The following is a 16,038-nucleotide window of genomic DNA, read 5'->3' as shown; positions in this document are numbered from 1 at the left end:
AAAGATTAGACGTCAACAAAAATGGAGGTCTTGTAAAACAGCCGACCGGTTCCAGGTGTAAACGTGATGCTTGCTTATTACGTCAGTTGGAAAAGGACTAGGCAAAAATGGGACAACAAAAAGCATCTGGCTTGTCGAGCTTATGTACAGGACATTCCATCGGTAAAATGCAGATTGGAATTTGCCGGATTGACACCATGTCTGTCCAGTTCCCTGCCAAATATTCATTAGGAACCACAAAGATGCATGCTACCACTCCTTTTTGTTGGGCTTCAACCGTGCACAAAATCCAGGGATCCGTGGACTATGCCATTGCCAAATTTAGGTTAAGGTGCTTGCTGGTCAAGCATGTTGCATTGAGCAGTGCCATCACTAGGTTGATTGAAACTGGAAGCATTAGAATGCACCAAGTGTTACCCCCCCCCCCCCCCAAAACAAAAGTCATTTGTAGGCATATGCCAAACACACATTAGGTGGGATATTTTGCAATGTCACCGATCAAGTACCACCTGAAAAAAGGTGCCTCCCAAAAATCATGGCTGTATGCTAGGAACCTCACATGCCAGCCATTAAGGAGGAAACCAAACACGATTATGAAGAATGACAAGCAGAAGAGTTTATGATTTGTATTTAAGCAACTCAGTATTTACATCATGTTTAAAGTTACTAATAGATTCTTGCAACAGTATTCAACCTTTACATTTCATGTTCATGAACAGCTTGTGCATCTACAGGATTTAATGTAGATGTAGTCATAATATTGAGATCCTCCAGTGCAAGTCAATGAAAGTCTAATACCCTCAGATTCTAGGTCATGGCAGCAGTTACAGGTGTACACCGGTGCCATGGATGGGACGTCAAGTCTGTGAAGACAAAATATTACAATTACCAATGTGCATATGTCAGTAATGTATGAACTGATTAAATATTTAAGTGCTGCTAGCACTTACATTCCATCCCTAGTCCTGGCCACTTATCCTTGGGTTGTACCTACCACGTGTATAACCTTTGGTTGCAGTAGCTCTTGCTACATTCCCTCAGCAGTTCACCTGCTTTATTGTTTCACCTGAAGACGATGGCTTGTGTTGCTATCGAAACGTCGCGATCTATTTCTACATGCGACTTTACCGAAAGAACCAGAGTGAATTCCTGCAGTCACGAAAGCGTCAAATCAAGATTGCTGCCAGCAAGTTACTTTAAATTGGTCAAACATACGTGCCTCAGGTGTTCAGCAATTGACCTAGGTTTGGTTTGACACCAAGACTTAAGGACAGGCATTAGAACCCAATTGGCTAGTAAAGAAACACCCCATTGATAACAAGTCAAACTTAAAATTTCGATAAGAGCTTAAAATAATAATTGTTTTTACATGTAACTTGCAGCTGTTGAAATAACAGACAAATACTTGGTTTTGTGCAACATTTAAAAGTTGTGGTAATTAAAGTAGTCTAAAATGGTCACTCACCTTGTCGTTGACGAACAGTTCCCCTGACAGAAAGGCAAGGATATGTTTTTTGGTTGACATCCAGGCAAGTTGATCTCGGCACTTCCCTCAAATAATCGACAAGGAGACTGTTGCAGAGCTGTTAAGGTGAGAAAATTCTAATTAGTGAAAATGTACAAAAGTTGACCGAGATCAAGCAAGTGAAAGCAAAAGGTGAGCCTCTTACGACAACTTGAACAGCAGCCATATTCATCCTTTATCACGGTTCCCTGAAATAAATTAACAGATATATTGTGCTTCAGTTAGAATGCATCTTGAATTCCAGAGGCAGCTGATAAATCTAAAATGATAAATTCTGTCCAGCCATGACCATCTAATGGGCCATTGTCCAAAATATAATCTTGGGCAATGGCCCTTTTTTGGGTAGCGATGCAAATGTGGTTGCATGTGGATTTGCTGGAATTTAAAATGTTTCACCTATCACCAACTGAAGACAATGTTATACAAATGCACTTCATGGGTTACGTTTAAATTAAGGTTCCCAAGTTGCCAGGACACAAAACTCCAGAATTACATGGGAACATTAAAAACAAGGATTCTGAAGACTCCATGCATAGCAAGCATACCAATAGGTTATTGTATTGCTGGGAGTGTTACAAAACGTGTATATAACATTAGACGGTTACTTACAGGTTGGCAAGAGCTGATATTAATGGCTGGACTACAGCTGATCTTCATCTCCACAATAGAAGCCTGCCCTAATACACTCTTGCATGTAAAGTGTGTGCAGTTATCACCTGGCTTGGTCCAATTGGCATCGATCTAAAAAAAGACAATAAGGTTATAAAATCTAATTTTAGGAATACAAACTGCAGTTGGAAGATCAAGCCATTAGGCTTGATTAATTTCATATTTAGGGGTATCCCAGGTTGTATATTTGCATGCAATCCTTGGACGCCACCTGCTGACAAGCCTCCCCACACCATAGCGGTAAGTGGCAGAGTATAGCAGCTTTCAAACATTGGGTCAGGAATTAAAATGGGGTTATCGGAGGATGGATTCACAAGTAGCAAGATCCCACTAAAAAGTAATGTACAATTTTCAACTGGTAGAAAAGCACATCGAAGGCAGAGCTCTCAAACATTTAAAAATAGCATTTTTGGTTGGAGGCAAGCTTATCTCTGGGCAGAAAGCTGGATAGGGGGTTGTTAGATCATGGATTTGAATTTCAGTTCCAGCCAAGCAATTACCATCTTCGTGGCTGCATTTGCAAACTTGACGATTCGAAGCGGCACACCATGCTGTTGCATGGGAGCAGCACGTTTGACCAAGGTTAGAGCATCATGACGGGTGCTACCAGATTGCCAAGGCTTCACATACAGGATTAGAGTTGTTTTAATCTCTTGTATTTGACAGGGTGGAAATTGGGGAGTTACAGAAATCTATACCACTTCACTATTAATGGTGGCTATATAGCCAGTAAAAAAAGCAATAGTAAGAATGTGAAATGCACACATGCTTATGCGTGGTCAAATTGGTGCAAGCACCGAGGACCATAATGCACACTGAGTCTGACAGAACCACTTGAATTTTTGAACATGGCTACATAAAAGGGAAAAAATAATCATTTGGATTTCATGGTTGGCTTTTTAACCCAAATGGTGCACCCTCTACACGAGGACTGTGCAACGTGGGTGAAGTGTGTTGCATCTGTGTTTGGACACTGTACGATTCGGTTAGAAATTAGCAGCTAAAAAGCAGTGGGATAATGCAGCTGGTCACATCAAATGGTAAACTACATTAAACCTCAGCCACTCCATGCACGTCTGTTTGTAAAATTTATTTTTATGCATTTGGTCTCAATCGTTGCCAATGGGGAAGAGGAGATGTTATTCTAAGTCAGTGTGGCATGATTTAGAAAACAGACTGTTTAGAAGATGGTGTTGCTTTGTGCCACCAACATGGGATCCCAACTTAAAACCAAATAAGCATGCAAGAAAACATTAAAGTGGTGAAAAACTGTCAATTTAAGCTATGGCGCCTTCACATCTGGAAACGGACCAGCGTCCTAGGTCAGATGACTGACCAGCTTAGCACCTGCAAAATGCACTTCAACCTTTTTACTTTGATCTGGGTGACAGGTTTGGGTGTAGCCCATTTCAAACAAGCAAAAATGTCTGCAGCTGCAATCTAAAACAGGTAGTTTTAAATTTCATGGATGAGGTTTACACAGAACATTGCCCCTTGTTGCTCTTCCAAAATTGGTTGAGTAAAGGAAGCAAACCAAAATCTCAATTAGCACCTTTAAAGTAAATGGTGGTCTTTCAAAGCCCATTTTTTAGGTAGGAAGTGGTCACTTGCGCTTGATACTCAAGTACAATAAATTCTGATTGAAAAGCTGTAATGTTCTAAGGACATTACACTGGACTTTACGAGTAGAGAATTACATTTAAACACTTTAATATTAGTTCAATATTTCAACTTCAAAACTGTGCAATACGTTACACGAAAAGTTGAATATCGCCCTTGGTCACAGGGTCGTACGCATTCATTAATATGGGATCATATTGGAAAGGTCGTCGAGACTATAAAATTATGTTATTGTAAACTTACATTGTAATAATGACCGTTGTAGTAGCAGCCAGATTGGGGCGAGGTGGATTGGTACGTGCTTGGAGGGCTGCTCATTGTGGGCTGGGTTGTAGTTGGGCACAGTTCGAGCGAGGTGACGAGGGTGCACGTTGGTGAACATCTCACATAGGAGCACAAACCGCTGTTGCCACTAGAGATGTAAACAAGGTCGCCTGCAAGAAAATGGTAACAAACATTTTATTACCGTGCCAATGAAACCATGGATAAAAACCAAAAGGGCTTTAACTTACCAGCATTCACAATCTTGCCTCCAAATTCACATGTGCATGGTATGCCTGTGGGAGTGGCAAAAAAAACATTTTACAGGATTACCTTTGGAGTTGTGAATATACCATTAAAGCAGGCATATGGAAGAGTTCATGAACGGCAAATATGCTTGTGAGATCTTGGTTGGAGGGGAGGAGCAACAGTAATACGAACAGTGTTAAGGAGAAAAGTTACTCAGTTATGCGAGGGCAACAGAAAGTTATCCAGTAATAGGCCCTTCCTAGTTCATAAATTAGGAGTGGACAGACCACGAATTTATGCAAGATGGAGTAAAGTGATTTAAGAAAATGTAGCAAGTTATTTTTTTTTTACGTAAAATTAACTGGATTACTTCGTAAATACTTTTGGCACTACAAATATCAAATGTCAGTGATATTTGTCAATCTCAAGCTTGTGGTAACAGATTAGGCACAAGTGGAAAAGCGAACGTAGCAAATCAGTGGTCGTTTCAGTTATGGGAGGACATACGTGGCGTTGCCGTTTCAGTTGTGGGAGTAGTTGAGGTAGGCGGCGTGGTCGTCTCAGTTATGGGAGTGGATGAGGTAGGCGGCGTGGTCGTCTCAGTTGTGGGAGTAGTTGAGGTAGGTGGCGTTGCCGTCTCAGTTATGGGAGTAGTTGAGGTACGTGGCGTGGTCGTTTCAGTTATGGGAGTAGTTGAGGTAGGCGGCGTGGTCGTCTCAGTTGTGGGAGTAGTTGAGGTAGGCGGCGTGGTCGTCTCAGTTATGGGAGTAGATGAGGTAGGCGGCGTGGTCGTTTCAGTTATGGGAGTAGTGGAGGTAGGTGGCGTTGCCGTCTCAGTTATGGGAGTAGTTGAGGTACGTGGCGTGGTCGTCTCAGTTATGGGAGTGGATGAGGTAGGCGGCGTGGTCGTTTCAGTTATGGGAGTAGTGGAGGTAGGTGGCGTTGCCGTCTCAGTTATGGGAGTAGTTGAGGTAGGCGGCGTGGTCGTCTCAGTTATGGGAGTAGATGAGGTAGGCGGCGTGGTCGTTTCAGTTATGGGAGTAGTGGAGGTAGGTGGCGTTGCCGTCTCAGTTATGGGAGTAGTGGAGATAGGTGGCGTTGCCGTCTCAGTTATGGGAGTAGATGAGGTAGGCGGCGTGGTCGTCTCAGTTATGGGAGTAGTTGAGGTACGTGGCGTGGTCGTTTCAGTTATGGGAGTAGTTGAGGTAGGCGGCGTGGTCGTTTCAGTTATGGGAGTAGATGAGGTAGGTGGCGTGGTCGTCTCAGTTATGGGAGTAGATGAGGTAGGCGGCGTGGTCGTCTCAGTTATGGGAGTAGTTGAGGTAGGTGGCGTGGTCGTCTCAGTTATGGGAGTAGTTGAAGTAGGCCTTGTCGTCCTCCTGGTGGTAGTTGCAGTGGAGGTAGGCCTTGTCGTCCTCCTGGTGGTAGTTGCAGTGGAGGTAGGCGTCGTCCTCCTGGTGGTAGTTGCAGAGGTAGGTGGCGTCGTCCTCCTGGTGGTAGGTGGCGTCGTCCTCCTGGTAGTAGTTGCAGAGGTAGGTGGCGTCGTCCTTCTGGTGGTAGTTGCAGAGGTAGGTGGCGTCGTCCTCCTGGTGGTAGTTGCAGTGGAGGTAGGTGGCGTCGTCCTCCTGGTGGTAGTTGCAGTGGAGGTAGGTGGCGTCGTCCTCCTGGTGGTAGTTGCAGTGGAGGTAGGTGGCGTCGTCCTCCTGGTGGTAGTTGCAGTGGAGGTAGGTGGCGTCGTCCTCCTGGTGGTAGTTGCAGTGGAGGTAGGTGGCGTCGTCCTCCTGGTGGTAGTTGCAGTGGAGGTAGGTGGCGTCGTCCTCCTGGTGGTAGTTGCAGTGGAGGTAGGTGGCGTCGTCCTCCTGGTGGTAGTTGCAGTGGAGGTAGGTGGCGTCGTCCTCCTGGTGGTAGTTGCAGTGGAGGTAGGTGGCGTCGTCCTCCTGGTGGTAGTTGCAGTGGAGGTAGGTGGCGTCGTCCTCCTGGTGGTAGTTGCAGTGGAGGTAGGTGGCGTCGTCCTCCTGGTGGTAGTTGCAGTGGTTGCCAATGAAGTTGAAGGCATTGTGGTTGTACCTATGGTTGATGGAGGCACAATACATCATGTTTCCACAATGTCATAGAATACTTCTAGGTACCAAGGCAGTTGTTGTTTTCACCAGGGCAAGACCCTTCGACCATTGCATGCATCTCATTTTATACTCTACCTCCCCAAAAACAAGTTGGATAAGAGGTTTACAAGTTTCATAACCAATAATAAGACCTTGAATATACAAGTCAACCCTTGGGCGATACAAATGTACACCGTAAGGTTCAGCTACAAAAGGATGCACTTACTTATTTCAGGAATGCACGAACCATTGCAACTTATTTTTCCTTCAGGACAATAGCAGCCTTCTTCATGTTGTATGGTAGAAACTACACTGCTGCAGAATCAGAAAGCAGAAAATGTAATGAGGACAGGTATTTGAAAGCTTGGGTTGTGCAAAGTTTAGGGGTGGGGGGGGGGGGGGGGGAGATAAATTACCCATTGGAGCAGGACTTTACAATCTTTGGACCTTGCGGCATATACTGTCCGTTAGTGCAGTTGTAGCCTAAACCAAAAGAGGATCAAAAATGAAGCAAGGATATGAAAAATGTTTATAAAATATAACAGAAACGGTTTTGAAAAAATAAATCTGAAAACATTGCTGGGCCAGAGGCAGATGGCACACTAGCATTGTATTAAAACATGGAGCCAACAATATTTTGTCTTTAGGATTAATGACCAGTTACCCCACGGTCAAAATAATGAATATTACCACAAGTTCCATTGGTGGCACTACGCCAGTCAACGTTGTAGCCCAGTTGGGCACACTTTTCTGCTGCTGCTTGAATACTTGGGCAGCCAGCCTGAGAGGAATTCACTTGGCACAGATCATACTTGCACGTGACCAGGAACTCTTGCAGGCTCACCACCTTTGAACAGTTTAAGAACATGCTGCAGAGGGGAAAAGGGGAGGTGGAAGAAGCAGCAGCCTTGAAAATCCATTGCCAAACCAAGATGGTACAAGGGATAGAGCAAAGGTTTGAGAAGATCCAATTAGGAGGAGTCGCGTGAACAATGGCTTGGATAATGAATGGCCCCTTATTCGAAGTTCCACTGGTAACAATTGCTTTGAGCACATGGGTTGTAAGGAAAACAAAATGTGCACAAGCATCATTAAAGCTACTCTGAATATTATGCAGCTAAATTCTAGGAGGGCTGCAAGTGTCCTGTTATTCACGATTTGGTTCTAGGAGGGGACTTCTAAAAATGGACGTAGTGGAAAATGTAAACAAGCAAATTGGGAAAAGGTACATACATGGACAAATTGGGGGGGGGGGGGGGGTGGTGGAAGAGATATGCACAAGTCATGTAAAGCATATATACACGTGCAGTGCAATTCAGACGACTTAGGTCCCTTACGTGCTGTTGATGGCGCCGCACACCGACATGTTCATTTGGCACGGAGCCGGCGTCGTGGAGGGTGTGCAGCTCTGGTTCTTGCTGGAGTTGAACGCCGAGGAGAGGCAGTGAGGCTTTGTAACGTCACGTACGGCCCAGCTCGAGGCAGTGCTGGGGCAGCACGACGCAGGCTCTGCGGTGCCATTCCACCAGGCACAATCATCGTTGGACAAGTTGTTGCAAACGCCTGGATGTGAAAGGAAGAAATTTAGTGCATGCGTGGATAATGCTAGTCTCTTTATTAATTTGCATCTGATACAGGACACTGGTTCTTTTGGCAAGCCACGTAGGTAGAAATAAAAACCACGACTTTTGATAACACAAGCCATCGTCCAGGTGAAATTGCGACAGCTGTGATGTCTGCTGCCTTGTGAAGAGGAGCTTTTACCAGCAAGAGCTTATACAAGCTTTAGAAAAGGCAACTTGTATACACTATTGCCTGGTGAAAGCTTTTCACAAGGTAGCAGACACTGCGGCTGTCGTGGTTTTCACCCGAAGATGATGGCTTGGTGTTGCTATCAAAACGTCGCGATTTATTGTTTCTACCTATGCGACTTGCCAAAAGACCCAAAGAGTATGATTTCTGCAGTCACTTCAAATCAAGGACACGCATTGTTTATTTCTGCAGCGACTGGATTGCTATGCACTCGCATTAGTTGAAGCGATTAAAAAGGCTAAGGCATCAGTTGGAGCTTTAAGAAACCCATTGCAAAAGGCTTACAAAAAATTAAGCATATGATTTCTGGAAATGTCAAAAGAATTAGCTGTAGTCTTAACTATACGTTATTCACCCGTTCAAGTTTGGCATTACAATGCCTAAACCCCGTTTAGGATGGGTGCAAGTTTACATTGTCATCTACCTTTGGATGCAGATCAAAAACCATTTGTACTTGCTAATGGAAAGTATTAGTGGCAAAGGCACCTAGAAAAGTCAGCAAGTGCATAACAGATTTAGGAGACCCATGGCTTTTGTAATGCCTAGCATGACAACTTACCACATTGTCCTTGGGTGTTGTTTTTAAATAAATCATATGGCAAGTAGATGGAGAACATATCGCCAGTGAATGAGATGGTTGCATCTATGGCAGGGATGGCCACCTTCACCACAATGCGACTGGAGGTAATGTCAATCCCATTCGATGACAAGGGTGGCATCACCAGTATGTTGTTGAAGTATACCTTCAAAAAGCAATTGCATAATCATTTTAGCAAACAGCTATTAGCAGCGTCAAGTGTACATACAATTAAGCAAGGATACTTTTAATTTTACGTATTGACCTCGTACAAGCTTTAATTTTAGAGCCAGGTGGGTGTTTGTTTAGTGCCAAATGGAGTTGTTTGGAAGCAAATCAACAGGTCAGACCTTTTCAAATTAAGCGTGCACTTGGTTGTTAAAGTAAATGCAAGTGTTAACTGGTAATTAGAAAACGTACCGTGATGATGTTCTGCCTTCTCCCCAGAGTGGCTGGGATGCTCATGTTGACAGAGTTCCCATTGTAGTTGACAACGAGGCCCCTGACAAAAGAGGCTGGGTTTCCACGGGTGAATTGATAATTGTCGAGGAGGATCGTAAGGTTCTGTTGCTTAATCCTCTCCTCCATCAGGATGTAAGTGCAGTCCTCCAGGAAGGTGTACTGAACACCATCAAATGTGATGTAATGGGGGTCTCCCCATCCCTGGCATTTGCCTTTTTGCAATTCCAGACAGAAAAAGGCCCATTAGACAGATAGTTCATGGTTAAATATACGACATGTCAGCATGGTTCTTTACTATCTGGCATGGATCCACCAGTGAAAATGTTCATTTGGAGGACTAACATGCTTGGGTGAAGAGACTGCCTGCCTCACTTGTGGTGGCAAGCAGATGCACATTCTGGAAAAAGTCAGCCATGTAACAACGTTTGACATGTTAGATTATAGAGTGTATAATAGGTGCAATGCTGCTGGAGGAATAGTTGGCACATTTCTCAACTCTGCAGTGTAAATTAGGGTGTGGTGGGGTCCTCGCATTGTTTGGCAAATGTAATTTTAGCAATTTTAGGTAGGATCCTATAAATGCAACGGCATCTTAAAGATGGAACAGGAAGCGGTTATGCAATTTAAGACGTGCCAGATGTGGCACATTAGGAAGGGACCACTATTTTAATTATATCCTTGTGCAGCAAGGGAGTAAAAGTGTGGTTCTATGAACGTCCTGATGTGCTGTGCGGTGCATTAGTGCGTGTGTGTACAGCAGCATGTGATGACCGAGTTGGGCCTGTAGGTGGCTGGCAGGGTTAATGATTAACCGCGCTTGTAAACCCACCACATGGTTAATGGCGACTCGGAATAAATGCTGCGTGTGACGCTGTTCTTCACAAGATTACAGATTAACCACAATAAATGTGCTTGCCCTCGATTTGGAGCACTTGCCCATGTCCTTCAATTCGAGTGTGCAACATATTGAACACCAAAAACAGGAGACCGAGGCAAACAGGTTTGCTGGTGGTGTTTAACCTAATGGAGCAGTGTACAAAGCAGCATATACTCACATTGGCATTGCCATGTACAGCAACCATCACTGTCAGAAACGTTGCGTACAAAAGAACAGTTGGGCTTTGTGGATTCGCTGCAAGTCTTCACAGTGTAGGTGACGTTGTTGCCGACACAAGTGGCATTCGTACAGTTGTTCACTTTCCAAGTCTCCATATGCTGGGGAAGGATATGCGATGCATAAATTAGGACTAGTATTACAGAGTTCTGTAAAGAAAGGCTATGTTGAGGAATTTTTAAGGCAGTTCAAGTTGAATTTTAAAAACATGGTGGCATTTTGAATGCCAGGGTCAGAAAGCCTCCTACAGGCTAAGGTATGGCTTGGCGACATGTTAGTGTAGCTGAAAATTAGTGTACAGTATATCCAATATCACATCTCATCAGGAAATATTGCAGAAATGGGTCCGCATGCCATGTACCATGTCTATTTAGCATGGCAGTGCTAAAATCATTTTTTTTAAAAGGCAGCTTAAATTTATGGCACTACCGATGTGCAAGACTGATAACCGAGACCCAAATTGGATTAAGAGTCAGGCAAGAATTAATAAACTGGGTAGGGCAATTAAGTGTTTATCCATTAGTAAAGCAACCACGTACCCTATACAGTGCACCTACCATTAAAGATGTCCAAATTAAATCCAACTGCAGAGAAGCATGTTTTTTTATAAGAAGCATGCCCATTAATTTAAGCCATCCCAGTTACCTGTCGTGGAGGGACAAGGGAATAGCACCCACTCCCCGTGGTGAACGCAGGTGATGTTGCTGTCGTGGAACATTGGACAGGAGGAAAGCCAGGTTCAGTGCCAGCTTGGGTCATTTTTATAAAGTTTGCACAAACTGGCCAGATGTTTGGCCCTTTGCCCTGCATTTAGGCTACATTTTATACAAGGCATGATTTTTCAAACCCAAAATGCAATACCCATCCACGTGTATATGAAAGAAAACCATATGCTTGAAGGTGAACTGGTAGACACGAACTATACCTGGATAGAAACCAGAGTCGCTATCCAAGTGTTAATGTATTACGGAATTAAAATGTACTCCACAGCTAGTGTATAAAAAAACATATCGCAATGTACATAGCCAGGCGTGCTAAGGTGGTGTTGCACTTGTTCAAATGAGCGAAGCACAGATTAATTTCGGCCAGTCGGTCGTTTTGCATGTGTTCATAGCCACTTTGCACATGGGACAAGTATTGACCTTCACTTGCATAGCCAATGAATGTATTTTCATCGTTGAGTACACTTAATTTTTGATGTTATATAAAACCACCACAGTCATACAATCTCAGTTTAGTCCATTGCATCGTCCTGTACAAGGCAGCTGTGATCAAGGATCTTCTCATTGGGCTAGTTTTAGGGCAACGAACGGCCATCAGCAGTTCAATTGTTACCTGTGATGGTGGGAGTTGTAGACGGACACAAGGTGTCTCTGCCAATCATTCCGGCGTCGGTACATATTCCCGTGACGTTGCACAGCGAACCGAGATCGGTGTGTATATAGACGATTTCACCTGGCTTAAATTGGTGTCCATTGTAGACGCAGCAGACTACATGCAGGAGAGAAGTCATGGCATTATAAACGTCCCAATTAAAAAGCTAATTGATCAAGTAACGTGAATTGCTTTTAAAGGACGTGAAATTTGTAATTACGTAATCATGTCGTACAAATATATTGTCATTACCATATAGTGCAGTTTCATGAGTGTATACTATAGAAACGACTTTTTATAACTTTAATACTAATATATACTCACCATTGGCTGTAGCACAGTGAAGCTGCCCCATAGTACAGTTGCTGAAATACATTAAATTGTCAAAGATAATGTAAATAAGACCAAAGCAGGTGCAAGATACCAGTTTGGGAGGCATTGGTCAGTAAAGGAAATGCATCTTTGGGAGGACATCGCTAGCAGTGCTCAAAGTAGACAAGAATGGCAGTTGCAATGGAAGCGAGGGGATGAGGCCAATAAAGGACTGGTGGATTAAAAGGGACTAACTTTGTGGCATGATAGATTGGAGGTCATTGTTGGAAAGTCATGCAGCAGTATATAGATCATAGATGTAAATGATAAAACGTTCAAACTTAGAGCTTCAGGTCGAGTAATACTGTACACAGCATGGTAAGGAGGGATGCTTACCATATCTGGCACGTGTCCCTGCTCACCAAAGTACCACCAGGAAGGACTATCGTGTCATTTAGCTCACAGCTGCAGTTCTCCCTTGACACGCAGTGCAAGGTGCGTTCATCCAAGTATGTAGCATTTGAACATTTAGGGTAGCAGCCTGTCATGGAAGACAATGTCACGAGATAATGGTTTTACACGTTGTGAAACATATCATACTACGAGATGCAAAATAAAAAGCTCTACAATAGTACTATTTGTAATTATAATCTAAGGGCCAAGATATTGCATCAAGACCACCCGAGATAGCATCGAGTTGCAATATCATGGCCACAACAAAATTTTACGTAGAAAGTAGTTTGCACTGAAAGCAGTCATCTATGAAAAACGAGGGGGGGGAAGACCCAAACACAAGCAGGTTAAGCATTTCCCCCTGCACACCCCCATCTATATTTAAGTGTAGAGCACTAGCAGCTTCCTTGTAAATTACAACTAAGAGCATCCAAGATGGCTGCAGAAGTATCTGAAAGTGCACGATGTACTGTTAGCCAATAGCTGCTGCTTAAAAAAAACACCAACTCATGACCAAGATGGCGTGATTGTTTATGCCTGAGAACAGCAAGGTATTGTGACAAGCACTTGCATAAACAAGTGCTACTTCATGTACGTGTCAATAACGTTGGAAGTCTCCGCTGTGAAAACTGCAGGACAGTTTTGCACGAAGCAACGATTACATTAAACGGTTTAAATGATTCCCTTTGTCGTGCAAATATTTGGAGGCAACCGATCTTTCTACCCAAGGTTGTACACCAATTTGCGACTCTGGCCCATGGACTAGTCAGGCCTGAAGCCAGTAAGTGGGTGGTAAAGTCAAGACCATGCCAAAATATTAAAATCAAGGATATGAAGTAAATTCGACATAAACAATGTGCAGAAAATATGTCTAGAACTGGATGAGGTACCAAACAAACTATGATCATTTGGTTCTGGATCAGGTCAATTGAAAAGCTTGTGCATTCACCTTCAAGCCTTGGGAAGTCACCCAGGTTGATGCCTTCTGGATCGTCACAAGTTTTGGTGTTGACAGTGCCACATGGATGGTAGTGCCAGGTGCATGCGTTGGGGTCATTATAGAAGTCACAGAAAACAGCTGGCAAAAAACAGGAGCAATCAGGGGTGTCATTTAGGTGGGGGGGGGGGGGGGGGGGGGGGAGTTTACATAATGGTGTGAAGGGAAATGAGCTTCTGTGAGTTTGGAATACCACGACTTGAATAAATATACTCTACCATTGACAATTAGTTTAATGTTTGGTTTGATTTAGAACATCTTTCCAATGATTGCTTAATTTGAACCGATCCTCTTTGTTGAAATTGTGTCTGTTTCTAAGTCTGAATAGCCTCGTGGACAAATCTGATAAAAACCGTGGGTTTGCAGAGAACCTTGGTATCAGAGAAAACAATATCGTGATCACCCACAGCATTGTAACAGTGATCAGCTACGGCAGAAGAATTCGTTATGCCGTGTTTCAAATCTGATTTGTGCTCACGAATTCGGTCAGAGACATGTCGCTTCGTCTCCCCAATATAGCAATCACCGCAGGTACAACTCAATTTGTAAACCCCGGGGTACTGTAAGTCAGGAACGACATCCTTCAGATGGGATCAGGTCACGGATTTTGTGTACTGTATTGAACCGGACCAGGATCTTGTGTTTGTTCAGAATTTTGGAGATCTTTTTAGTAATGCCTGTTATATATGGTAGTGTGATGGTTTTGGCCGGAGTATCAAGTGGTTGTTTCTGTATGGAGGGAGAAACAGCTTGGCGGATGGTACGGTCAGAGTATCCGTTTCTCTTGAGGGCCAGGTGTACATGTTTTAATTGACTGGTCAGGTGGTGTTGGTCCGAAATGCAATGTGCCCTGTGGTATAACGTTTTGAGAGAATTATTGAGCTGGGTGTTGGGATTCAGGTTTCAAGTAGGAATCTGTGTGGGTGGGTTTCCTGTAGACAGAGTGTCCCAATGAGCCATCAGGTCTCCTCTCAAACAGAACATCCAAGAATGGTAGCTTGCCATCTTTCTCCACTTCCATGGCGAATTGGATGGTGGGATGTTTAGAATTGATGTGGTGTAGGAAAAGGTTCAGAGCTGGGAGGGCATGTGGCCAAATGACGAAAGTGTCATCCACATATCTCTTCCACAGGGAAGGTCTGAGGGTGGAAGTCTGGATGGCGTCTGATTCAAATTTCTCCATGTAAACATTGGCCATCACTGGTGTAAGAGGGTACCCCCCATGGGTTCTCCCATTTTGTTTGTACAAGGTGCCATTCCAAGTAAAGTAGGTATTGGTGAGGCAGTGTAATCAGCGCAGGTATAGCAGGGTCTAGTCCATGTTGTACCAAATTTTCAAATGGTGTCAGGTACCGGGACCTTGGTGAACAGGGAGACCACATCGAAGCCGACAAGGATATCGTCAGGGGACAGTACAACGTTTTTGACCACAGAGACAAAATGAGCTGAGTTAAGTACTGCTGAGGTCTTGCCAGTGAAAGGTAGCAAGGTATGACAGAAAACGTGCTAGCTTATTGGTAGGGGAGTTGATCGTGGATACCATGGGTCGTAGTGGAGTGCCTTCTTTATTAATCTTTGGAAGACCATAGAATCTAGGGGGTCTTGCAGCAGAAGGACGTTTAGTTGGTTCGATTAGGGAGGTCGAACTTGTGATGTTGTTGGTTTTTATAGTTAGGCTATTTGTAGGGTCATTTTTAATTTTTGAGTAACTTCCATCGTTGAGTAGGTTTTGGATTTTGTTGTACGAATCTATCCATAATTACAGTAGCGTTGCCTTGTCAGCTGAGAGGATGACTATATCACTTGTTTTTCAAATTCGCGAGTTCAGAGCGTTCATTTTTGCCGATGTTTCGAATGGGTTTCTTAGCATTCTTAAGAATAGTGGCTATTTCAGCTCTCGCAACGTCTGCTTGGATGTGTCCTACACCTTTAAGGGCCACATCGACATGAGAGATGTTATCATCTACAGGAATGTTGTTTCGGGGCGACAGCAAAATTTAGCCCTCTAGCCCTCCGACTGCTATATCAGGGAGACGAAACGACATGTCTGACCGAATTCGCGAGCACAAAGATTTGAAACACGGCAGAACGAATTATTCTGCCGTAGCTGATCACCGTTACAATGCTGTGGGTGATCACGATATAGTTTTCTCCGATACCAAGGTTCTCTGCAAACCCACGGGGTTTTTAGCAGAGATTTGTCCACGAGGCAATTCAGATTTATAAAAATCTGACACAATTTCAACCGAGAGGATGGTTTCAAATTAAGCAATCATTGGAAAGATGTTCTAAAATCAAAAACATTAAAATAATTTTCAATGGTACAGTATATTTATTCAAGTAGTGTTATTTCAAACTTTCACAGAAGCTTATTTCCCTTCACACCAACATTATGTAAACTCCCCCCCACCCCCACCGTGCCGGTCCAGTACATCATTTTATGCTAATTCCTTTGTCAAAGCGTTTTGCTTCCTCCCACACAGCTTAAAGGACGTGACCTGGGCTTGGCTG

At 43.7% G+C, this 16,038-nt stretch overlaps 1 protein-coding gene across 1 annotated transcript in view; it reads right to left on the bottom strand.

Annotated features, from left to right (window-relative positions):
- Positions 1-612: 612 nt before the first annotated feature.
- Positions 613-16,038, bottom strand: part of LOC116939927 (mucin-5B-like) — a 32,652-nt gene continuing 17,226 nt past the window's right edge. Inside the window, exons 26-44 of the mRNA XM_032948986.2 lie at positions 13,480-13,608; positions 12,474-12,618; positions 12,090-12,130; positions 11,727-11,882; positions 11,037-11,095; positions 10,333-10,492; positions 9,236-9,489; positions 8,798-8,981; positions 7,764-7,989; positions 7,117-7,295; positions 6,843-6,909; positions 6,653-6,741; positions 4,832-6,391; positions 4,327-4,371; positions 4,058-4,248; positions 2,135-2,266; positions 1,671-1,713; positions 1,466-1,583; positions 613-863 (exon numbers count right to left, since the gene is read on the bottom strand). Of these exons, the coding sequence (XP_032804877.2) occupies positions 710-863; positions 1,466-1,583; positions 1,671-1,713; positions 2,135-2,266; positions 4,058-4,248; positions 4,327-4,371; positions 4,832-6,391; positions 6,653-6,741; positions 6,843-6,909; positions 7,117-7,295; positions 7,764-7,989; positions 8,798-8,981; positions 9,236-9,489; positions 10,333-10,492; positions 11,037-11,095; positions 11,727-11,882; positions 12,090-12,130; positions 12,474-12,618; positions 13,480-13,608 (3,932 nt within the window). The 3' untranslated portion in view covers positions 613-709. The remainder of the gene's footprint in view (positions 864-1,465; positions 1,584-1,670; positions 1,714-2,134; positions 2,267-4,057; positions 4,249-4,326; positions 4,372-4,831; positions 6,392-6,652; positions 6,742-6,842; positions 6,910-7,116; positions 7,296-7,763; positions 7,990-8,797; positions 8,982-9,235; positions 9,490-10,332; positions 10,493-11,036; positions 11,096-11,726; positions 11,883-12,089; positions 12,131-12,473; positions 12,619-13,479; positions 13,609-16,038) is intronic.

Source organism: Petromyzon marinus, chromosome 7 (genome assembly GCF_048934315.1).
Source record: "Petromyzon marinus isolate PM22_M1 ecotype Great Lakes invasive population chromosome 7, UKy_Petmar_22M1.pri1.0, whole genome shotgun sequence".
NCBI lineage: Eukaryota > Metazoa > Chordata > Hyperoartia > Petromyzontiformes > Petromyzontidae > Petromyzon > Petromyzon marinus.
Note: the sequence above shows the minus strand (reverse complement) of the source record. Positions and strands in the feature narration are given on the sequence as shown.